Source organism: Mus pahari, chromosome 1, assembly GCF_900095145.1.
Source record: "Mus pahari chromosome 1, PAHARI_EIJ_v1.1, whole genome shotgun sequence".
NCBI classification, from domain to species: domain Eukaryota; kingdom Metazoa; phylum Chordata; class Mammalia; order Rodentia; family Muridae; genus Mus; species Mus pahari.
Window position 1 is genome coordinate 123,792,456 of NC_034590.1, and position 11,309 is coordinate 123,803,764.

At 41.8% G+C, this 11,309-nt stretch overlaps 1 protein-coding gene across 5 annotated transcripts in view; it reads right to left on the bottom strand.

Moving 5' to 3' along the window:
- Stx3 (syntaxin 3) overlaps nucleotides 1-11,309 on the bottom strand; it is a 44,313-nt gene that overhangs the window by 16,271 nt on the left and 16,733 nt on the right. For all 5 annotated transcript variants that reach the window (XM_021192880.2, XM_021192871.2, XM_029537806.1 and 2 more), the window contains exons 2-3: nucleotides 10,631-10,714; nucleotides 195-294 (exon numbers count right to left, since the gene is read on the bottom strand). In XM_021192880.2, coding sequence (XP_021048539.1) covers nucleotides 195-294; nucleotides 10,631-10,714 — 184 coding nt within the window. The remainder of the gene's footprint in view (nucleotides 1-194; nucleotides 295-10,630; nucleotides 10,715-11,309) is intronic.

Genomic DNA, 11,309 nt, shown 5'->3' on the forward strand with positions numbered 1-11,309 from the left:
GGGAGGGGGGGAGGAGGAAGGAGAGAGGGAGAGAGGTGAGATGTGATGTCATATGTACATTAGCACAAGGGAATGTGTATGCTCCCCTGCTATTCTCAGAGCAGAAGAAAGCAAGCCTGTCTCAGCCCCAATGCCAAGGGTCAGTCTCAGCCCCAGTGCCAAGGGTCAGTACAGTGACTCAAGTCAACACTCACTTGGCTCTGGGATCGGCGCAGAGAGAATGATACTGTAGAGCTTCTTAGCTTCCTCTACATGCTCCGAGATCTTGTCAATGTTGAGCCGTGTTTCCTCGATCTATAATCAAAAAGACAACAGCCTTCACCATCAAAGAGGGGAAATATGTCCACTTCTAAAAGGAATGCTTAGCAGAGCTTCCTGCTGCAAGCTGTCTACCTTCTGTGTTTGTGGAAGAGCATTAAAAAATCTTCAGCTGCCCAGGGAGTGCCATCTCCACTGTCCAGTAAATTAGTCCATAAAGAACAGTCATTAAAATCCACACTCGTCCCCTCCACACTCAGCTTGAGGGAACTGTGGAGACAACCAGAAGTAATTGCAAACAGTATGAGGAAGAGGCTCCAAGTGAGAATAGGAGAGGATGCGGATGGGACAGGGAGGAAGGAAAACAGTCAAAGAGAACAAAGCAAACAGAAAATGAAAACCAGAGAAAGGAGTAAGAAAGAAGAGAGGCAGATGAAGGAGACAGGGGCTGGGGGAAAGAAAGAAACTCATCAAGGCCATATCAGAAAACAGACAGGTTCCTCCTGGACACATGTTTTTGTGACCCAATACTTACAAGGTAACCCAAATGCTGAGCAGAACCCAGAATTACAGCCATGGGCCATTTCTGCACATTTTAAGGTTCCTGTCTGCATAGGTGTGTGCCATAAACGATTCTGGTTTATGACAGAACACCATCAGAGGACACTGTTGCATGAGCACTAAGTGTACCTCAGCTCCTCCACAGGTACCAGCTGCCTGGGCACCATGGGCCCTGAAGCAGATCACAGTAGGGACAGCAGACACAGAAGAGACCTCAGCACCCAATGTGCCTATCTGTCACATCCCAAAGTGAAGAGGACATTGGCACTACAACAATTAACCAACAAGAACCTTGTCACTGACACAATACAATCTTAATGTATGGAATGCAGATTTAATATACAGGTGGCTTCCAGTGCCCCTTTTCTCCAATGGATGGGTCATGTCTTTTTAAAAACCTATTAAAGTGCTCCAAAAATATAGCAAAGATCAAGCTTAACCTTTCTATCCTTCACATCAGCGTTTTTGCCACTCAAAGGATTTTTCCCCCTCTACTAATATGCTGACTTAGATGTACCATAGTTTCACTGTAAGATCATTGCTTAAAGATGTAAAATAAAATATTAATGTTATCATATTAGAGTATTAATAAATATGTACAACTACTCAAGTTATATAGTGTTTTAATAATTAACAAAAAAGATTTAAGAGTACTTAGTAGTATTATTCATATTAGAAAACTAAAGTTTAATAAGTTATGGGTTGTACCAGGTGAGATCATATATGTTATTGCCTGTGAACACTGGTGGTCTCTAGACCACTTGCCCTTGCCCTTCTCCTTTCTCTCCTTGAGCATTGAGTCAGTTTTTCTTGAAAATGTTCATCTTCCTGAGGGATGAATTTCTGAACTTCAGAGTATCTCTTAGTGACAGCTACATGTGATTTCCTCTTGTGCATTCACCAGATCATCAAACAAATCATGATGTGGGGAGAAGCTGTGTAGGAACTGATAAGTACTTAATCGTAAAAGCATGTGCTTGACATTACCCCACGTTATCATACGCTTAGTCAATGCTCGGCCCTTTGCAGTCATTTTGTGAGGTCACCATCACTGTGTCCTTTCATGCAAAAGAACCGAAGCAGAGGCTTCAAACCAACCTTCAAACAAGAGGAAACTGAGGTTTGAACCAAGCATCCAGACCCTGTCTTCTCAACCAGGTAAGGACCACAGACCCCTTCCCTGTTAAGCTCATGTGCATTCATTCACCCCCACATCAGGTTGGTATGCATGTCCAACCTGTATCCTGTAAGATTGGTTCTGCAAAGCCAAGCATTGCTGGACATGACTGTAGACCCAGCATTGATGGGCAAAGACAGACAGCTTTTGAAAGACCAGCCAAAACAGTGAGTTTCTGGTTCAGTGAGAGCCCCTATCTGAATACTACAGTAAGCAGAGAATGACAAAAATGGCACTCACATCCTGCTCTGACTTATACATGCATGTTCATGGATGCACACTCATATGTATACATGAGAGAGAGAGAGAGAGAGAGAGAGAGAGAGAGAGAGAGAGAGAGAGAGAGAACAAGGAAACATGGGTTACAGCAGCATTCTGCAGAGATCATGTTGTACCTTACTTCTCTGTCTGACCACGACTCCCTATCAGAAGTACACAGTGAACAGAAGCATTGCTGATGTGTTGGGGAAAAAACAAAAAGTAAGTTTTTCAAATTACCACTAAATTCAAGGCTAATTCATCTCCAGTGCCCTTTTACTATATATTGATCTTCAGACTATATCCCAATGATCTGTCAATAATATGAGACTCTATATGATACAATTTTTAAAAAGCACACACACACAATAGCAAGCAGAGCAGGTTCAGGGTTCAGCTCCACCTCTTAGCAGTTTTATGACCTTGAACAAGCTTACACCACGTCAAGTGCATAATGAATGTTAAATGATAACACTAAACACAAACAGCAGTAATAACCTCTCATTTGTTATATGCCATGCACCACCTTTAAAAGTATGTCTCATTTAATCCTACAGCAATCCTAGTGTCCCCAGTAGCCATTTACAGAAACCAAAGGACATCAGGTCACCCTCTCTTGATGGTAGGTGCTGCCAATTAAAATGACCACATGATACTAACCAGGCTCATTTAACTGAAAGGAAGAAGTTGTTTTTGTCTTTTTCCATTTCTATACATATACGTGTATTATGTATACATGTGTCTACAAGTGTATGAGCACATATGGGCATGTCTTAGGATTTTATTGCTGTGAAGACATACTATGGCCAAGGCAACTCATAAAAGCAAACATTTAACTAGGGCTGGCCTGCACTTTCAGAAGTTCAGTCCATTATCATCATGAGAAGAAGCATGGAACCTCACCAGCAGACTTGGTGTTGGAGGAGCCCAGAGTTCTACATCTTAATCTGAAGGCAGCCAGGAGGAGACAGTGTTCTGCAAGCAGCCAGGAAGAAAGTCTGAGCACACTGGCCAGACTTTAGTGTGAGTGTGTGTGCATGTATAACTTTAAAGACGTACTTACTACCAAGTCTATACCTCCTTCAGTAAGGCCATATCTCCTAACAGTGCCACTCCCCATAGGTCAAGCATATTCAGACCACAACAGGGACAAATGTGCATGTGTGAACATGTGTAAATGCCTGGGATTGGTGTAGCGAATCGTCTTCAATCCCTAAAGCACCTTATTCATTGAGGCAGGGTCACTCAGGCAAATTTTGTGTTCCTGGACATGGCTACCTGCTCTAGGGATCCCCTATCTCTGTTCCAAGGCTGAAATCACAGGTGGAAATCATGCCTACTTGGCATTTACATGGGTCCTGAGAATCTGAGCCGTATCTTCACACTTGTGTGGCAACTGCTTTAACCACCAAGCCATCGCCCCATAGCAGGCATTATGGCTCCTTCCCCTGGACCTAATTCTTCAGTGAAACTGAATTAGAAAACAGACACCAGAGAAAGTTCTGGCAGACTGTGGCTGGGTGAGGTAAAAGGAAATGCAAAATGTTTTGCTTATTCTGCTTAAAAATTAGTCTCTGCCAAGACTTCATCCAGCAACTGATGAAAACAGATGCAAAGTCCCACAGCCAAACATTAGGTGGAGCTTAGAGAGTCCTGCTGGGAATGGGAAGGAAGGACTGGAGGAACTAGAGGGGTCAGGGACACACCACAAGAACAAAGCACACAGAGTCTGGGACTGGGAACTTGAGAGATCAGGGAAGCTGTAGGGGTCTGACCCAAGTCCCCATTTATGTCATGGCTGAGTAGCTTAGTGTTCTTGTGGAAATCCTAACAGAGGGAGTAGGGTTGTCCCTGAATCTTTTGCCTACTTGCAGAGCCCTTTTTCTCCTACTGGTTGCCTTGCCCAGCCTTGATGAAATGGTATGTGCCAGGTCTTATTGTTATGCCATGTCTGGTTGATATTTCTGGGAGACCTGCCCTTTTCTAAGGAGAGGCGAGGAGGCAGAAGGAGACCTGGGGGAGAGTGGAGTGGGGGTAAAAAGGCTGGAGGAGGGAAGGGTGGAGAAACTGTTGTCAGGATGTAATATATGAAAGAAGAAAAAATAGAGTAAAATAAAATAATTTTCAAAAATTAATCTCTTCCTCTCCTAAACGCCCAAGTCCCTAAAGGGTTTTATCAAGACTTGGATTAGTGTTCCAACTTCTCTTTATGAGTGAAAAGAATGACCTCAGAGTTGTGCTGACCAATAAAAACAAGTTTTCTAAGACAATATTCTCAAATCAACTAAGTTGAAACACCAATCTTCCCCAATCAGAATGTCAATCATAAGCATAGCATAGGCACTGTGAAATGTAGTTAGTATAGCCACTATGGAAATCAGTATGGAGGTTCCTCAAAAAGCTAAAATCAGACTTGTGCGTGACTCTGCTGCACCACTCCTACAAATACACCTGAAGATGATGTCAGCATGCAGCAGAGACACTGCACACCCATTTTACTGCTGCAATATTCACAATTACCAAGATATAGAATCAGCCCAAGTATCTGTGACCTAATAAATGGATTTTAAATGTGTACATATAAGAACATTATTGAGACAAAAAGAATAAAATATTGTCATTTGTAGGAAAGTGGATGGAACTAGAGTTTATCTTGTTATGGGAGGAAAATCAATGTTAAAACATTCTCAGAAAGTCAACTAGGTATATTTTCTCTCATACAGAATTTACACATGAGCGCGCGCGCGCACACACACACACACACACACACACTCAACCCATGAAAATAGGTGAGTTACTATTAAGAGCTTAAAAGAGGGACCACAGTAGAAAGCAAGGGTACAGTAAGGACAGTGGCTTGAAGCAGGGCACAGTATACACATATATGACTTATAAATCTTCTAATCTGTATAATAAATACATTTTTAATGTAGTTCCCAGCAATAAAGAAGTGCAGAAAAGTAGGTGGGAAAGACAGGTCAAAAGCAAATTGCCAAATGACTAGCCAAAGCTTCCTGCCTCACTATTGGAAAAGCTACCTACCCACCTCGAATGCAATACCCTATTGAAAGAGTTAAGAGGTTCTTAACCTGCTGGATTTGACCCTAATGCCTAGATTTCCACATTACAATTACTTTGAAAGGTTCTAGGTCTAACAAAACTCAAACCCAAACAGCCAATCCCACGCTTCAATATTAGTCCCTCTGTATCTCCTACTGCTCCATCTACACACACCCTTACCTAACCCCACCCCCACCCCTGCCCCAGCCTAGCTCTGGAGAACTTTGGATGTTAAGTGAAGATCACTTCAAATGTTAGGACTGCGTTTCTCATCTTAGACTACATGATAGAACTCATGGTACCAAACACACAGGGTCACTCTGTAAATGTCTGTTTAATCAACATATGGCTACACTCCAAGAAATAATCATGCTTGAGGCTGTGGGAAATGGTCCAGTTGGTAAAGCATTTGTCTTGTAAACTTAAGAGGCTGAATTCAGTTCCTAAAACCAGATAAAAACACAGGTATAGAGGTATCTCTATAATCCTAGCACTGGAAAGGGAGGGACAGGTGGATCCCTGAGCAGCCAGTTCTGCCTAACTGGTGAGTTCTGTGCCATGGGCCTTGGTGTGGCATGACCTTGAGAACTGTGTGTCCTGAGGACTTTAATGCTGTAGTGGAGTTCTGCTCTGCTTGCATCCCTCTTAATCTAAGAGTTATATGAAAACTTTAAGGAGGTTTCCAGTCCCTCACTGGGCAGTATCTCTGGCATTCGAAATACTAATGTTGGTCTCTTTTAGACATTGCTGCTGGAGCAGATTATGATTCACCACCCTAGAGAAGAATTTAGAGATGTAGATTGTCAACAATGACTACCACCCTTAGAAAACATTTGGAAAAATAAAGTTGTTAGTGAAGCTAGGTTGAGATGTTTTTAGTACTGGCTCTTATATAAAATATCTTAGGGAACAATATGAAGTTCAGAAAGGCACACACACTCTTACTAGTTAAGCTAGGGACCTTTTATGGTCAGGGAACTAGAACAATGGCAGCACTGGTGATGTGACTCTCAGTGAGGCCAGACTGGTGATAATTGATTTCTTATACTCATTTTTGCCCTCAGCTTCCTAATAAGATTTATTAATAATTGTTGATGAGGAGATGTGCATTTTGAGGATTTAAGACAGATATGACTGATTTTTATACAAAAATTTAAATTTGTGATTCTTTTAAGATTTTTTACAAGATGAGTTTTAAAGACAATAAAATAATTACTTCTTTCTTCATAACTGTAAACTGCTGCCTGTCAGTAAGAGAAACTGGCAGAGAAAACTACCTTGCTTGCTTAAACTTTGTTAATCAATAACAGGTTGCTTGATTATGAATATATGTGGGTTTTTCAGAATAACTGTACTATGTAATGTTATTTCTTGTAAAGGTATCGGAAAACACATTGTTTTTCATAATCATTCACTAGAAGAAAACATGTAATCACATTATAATTGTATACTGCTTGAAAGATTCTGCTGGGATATATGTCATGGAAGAAAGAATAAAGTATGGTGTGGCTGGAACATTGCTTCTCCCATATTCATCAACTCTGTGTGTGTGTGTGTGTGTGTGTGTGTGAGAGAGAGAGAGAGGTTTGGGTGAATGGGGATTAGAACATTATTCTTTCTACCAATTGTGTGTATTTATTTACTTATGTATATGTGAAATACTTGGAGCCTGCTTGCTGGAGCTTTGCTCTAAACATTCTATGTGTCAATATGTATATGCCTATCTGTAGGTTTGTATACATGTACTATGTGTGTATGTATATATGCATGTTTATTTGTGTGTATGAAGTTATTGGATTCTGCCTTTTGTTTCATCCATTCAGTGTGTGTGTGTGTGTGTGTGTGTGTGTGTGTGTGTGTGTGTGTATGAATTTTCTTTCTTTCCTTCTCTTTCTCGCTGACCTGGAGGAGTTAAAAGAGTTCATAGTTTTTACACTGGCCACAGAGAGGGCAAGCCCCAGTAAATTAAGCTTTGTTCCCTCAGAAAAAACTCTGCTGAGTAACTTCTCTAAACGCTGGCTGCCTTTGGCAACAGCCCCTGTAGGTACCTGGATCCACTCCAGTTAGAACCTCTAAGCACTGACCCCCAACGACTGCCTGCTCAGTTTACCCACCACATGGACACCAAAGCCACTCATTGGCAGAGAACCCCAGCAAAAACCAATGATGCTAGTAGCCTGAGCTCATACTTTTAGGCTTAAAAAAAAAAAAATCACAGCAAGTACATCTATTATCTATAGGCTGTCCCAAAGTGCAGTCACTTAACCTCCTTAATAAAAGTTCCATGTCATGTCTGTGAAGAACCAAACACTGAGAGAGCCTAGTAAAGCCAGTTTCTTCACTGTGGGACTTCCTGGAGCCTTTAGAAAGATAATGTGCATTCTAAATCTATGAGAGAGGGCTAGCAAAATGATCCATTTGGTAAAGACATTTCCATTACCCAAGCTAGACACCTGGCCAGGAAGAATCAACTACCTCTAGTCATCCTCTAACCTACACACGTCAAGATGCATGCACGCAGGGGCTGGTGAGATGGCTCAGCAGTTAAGAGTGCCAACTGCTCTTCCAAAGGTCCTGAGTTCAAATCGCAACAACCACACAGTGGCTCACCACCATCCGTAACGAAATCTGATGCCCTCTTCTGGAGTGTCTGAAGACAGCTACAGTGTACTTACATATAATGAATAAATGAATAAATAAATAAATATTTTTTTAAAAAAGATGCATGCACACACTGACACACACTCACACTAAATAAATAAATAAATGTAATTTAATTTTTTAAGAGCAGTATCTTTAAACAAATACATTTCTAATAGGAAAAAAAAAGGCAATTTCTCAAATAATTGCTCACAAGTGCTCATGGCATCTCACACTGCCATCCAGAGTGAACACTCTTACTGAGCCTACAGCCATGTCCATCCCTGACCTGTTGTTTATTAACAGTCCCTGGCTGTGTCTGGGCAGCAATGGTCATCTCTATGTGTGTCCCTTCTGACAAAGGATGGTCATGACCATGTACCCAGTACCAACCAGGAAAACAGACTCAACCCTTTACTTACAGACCAAAGCCCACCATCTTCCTAACTTGCAAGGAATACAGCTCTTTGGGACTCTCCTGTGGTTCAGGAAAAGAGAGAGAACAGAGGTACTAAAGAAGATTCCTCATCGCAGAGAAGATATTCCTTACTGCATGTAAGTCACCAGGGAAAGACTAGTGACTGGAGACGACTTCTGACATCAACTCAAGTCCACCTCCACCATTGAACAAGAGCATTGTCTTCCACTTCCACCGTCCACAAAGTAGAACAACACTCATGTTGTTTGACCTCACTTTGAGTCACTGACTGAAAGGTGGCACCCACTCACTAGCTGAGTTAGGCACTGTGGAGGCTTATAGCCAACTTTCCAGGCAGAACAGCACACACTCAGGTTAGCTTCAACACGGTTCCTTCTTTCTTTCTTTCTTTCTTTCTTTCTTTCTTTCTTTCTTTCTTTCTTTAATTTATTTATTTTACATCCTGACCTCAGTTTTCCCCCTCCTTTCTCTCCTACCAATCCTTCCCTCCCTTCCCCCACATACCTACTCCTCCTCCATTTCTCTTCAGAAAAAGGGGAGGTCTCCCATGGATATCAACCTGCCCTGATATATCAAGCTGCAGCGAGACTAGGCACATCTTCTCCGATTAAGGCTAGACAAGGGAGCCCAGTAGGATTCAACCCAGTTCTTAATTGAACAGATGAGCAGCCATGAACTGTCAAGTTCTACTCCATTCCATTTGGGGGAATCTGGAGGTCCACTTTCCACACCCACAATCCAGACTGTGGAAAACTCCTGAATTACCCCTCACAAAGAAAATGAGATCTCTGTTTCTTTCCAGGGAAATGAAAAGATAAATAGTGTGACGGTTTGTATATGCTCAGCCCAGGGAGTGGCACTATTTGGAGAAGGTGTGGCCCTGTTGGAGAAGGTATGTCACTGTGGGTGTGGGCTTTAAGACCCTCATCCTAGCTGCCTGGAAGCCAGTATTCTGTCAGCAGCCTTCAGATGAAGATGTAGGACTCTCAGCTCCTGCTGCACCATGCCTGGCTAGATGCTGCCATGTTCCCACCTTGATGATAATAGCTTGAACTTCTAAATCTGTAAGCCAGCCCCAATTAGATGTTGTCCTTATAAGAGTTGCCTTGGTCATGGTGTCTGTTCACAGCAGTAAAACCCTAACTAAGACAAATAGAGACAGAAACTTCAGTGACAGTAAGACTGGGGGGAGGGGGGGAGGAGGGGAGGAATTAAGTACTATTCACTGAATGCATACATGCCTGGCAACATTTGGGATGTTTTATGAGATTAATCAGACCCAATCCAACCCTGTGGAAAATCATTATATAACCAATCCCAGTTTACAGATGAGGAGAATAAGGCTCAGCGGGTTAAGGAACATTCACAAAATCAACAGCTGGTGAAAAGCAGGATGACTGAACCTAAGTACGGAAAACTCTGAAGTCCTCATTTCTGTTGACATCTTGACACACTCCTGCCTCATGCTTCCACTTCTCAGTATCACTCAATCCTATAAGACCTCATGCTCGAAGTACACATGAAGCTGTAGGCACATGTGGCTTTACAAATATAAGCCAGTAACATCTTGTTTTCTCTGTCACCACCAAAATTAAAGCAATTAGAAAAATTTTAAGAAACAACAAATTTCACTAATACAAATCAAAGGCCTAAAGAAGCAATTTTTTACTCCTAGCTGTGACCCTATGGTTGACAATGTATTTAAATTATATAACTTTAAATAAGAAAAGACATCATTAAAATGTTGTCATGTACTTAAGATGTTTCAAGTCTCTCTTTAATTATATATAACTTACCCTCTGCTGACTTTTAAAAATCTTTTTTTTTTTAAATTTGCATGGGTGTTTTGGCTACATGTATATGCGTACCAAGTGCACGGCTGGTGTCCGCAGTGGCAAGAAAAGGGCCTTGGATCATCAGCACTGGAATTACAGATGGTGTGAGTCACCTTGTGTGTGCTGGGAAACCAACCTGGTTCCTCAAGAAGAACACAAAGTGCTCTCACCATTGGGCCATCTCTGCGGCCTCTTTCTTCTGACTTCCTTAATAAGATGTAAAGTCGAGATACTCTCAAGAATTAAAGACAGACTCTCCCTGGAACTGCTCTACCTGCCCATCTGTTCATTTGCCAGCATTGAAAGATCTGAGGTGCCTTTATTCTTACTGAGGAAATTCTGCTTCCTCATGTACATTCAGGAAAAAAACAAAAAAACAAAAACCAAGGGAAGGTTGCCCACCTCAGAGAAGAACTCGTCCATGAAGGCTGTATTGTCAATAGCAATCTCAACCTCGTCCGTGTCATCATCCTGCGTCAGCTGCTTCTGCAAGAGACCAGAGCAGGCCAGAGTGAGAAAAAAAACACAATAAACAGCCACTGTAATTGAAGGGGTTATATTTAAGCACACGAGCACACACACAATTTTCTTTAAAATGAATAGAAAGCTACTATTGTAATGCTCTGGAGTTGCCTGTAATTAAATCCAAGCTCTACCTCCTGACTGTGCAAGGGAAGAAAGAAGGGACAAGCAAGTTATTACCCAGTTTGTCAGACCTGGGGTACCTTAACTTTCAAAAGCTAATAGCACTACTTCATACAGTTAGTAAACAAATAAGTGAGATAATCTGGGCAGTGGTTGTGCATGTTTTTAATCCCAAGCACTCAGGAGGCAGACAACTAGATCTCTGAGTTTGAGGCCAGCCTAGTCTACAAAGCAATTTCCAGGACAACCAGGGCTACACAGAGAAATCCTGATAGATAGATAGATAGATAGATAGATAGATAGATAGATAGATAGATAGATACATAGATAAGAAAATAATGCTACACAGAGAAACCCTGCTAAATAAATAGGAAAGGAAGGAAGGAAGGAAGGAAGGAAGGAAGGAAGGAAGGAAGGAAGGAAGGAAGGAAGGAAG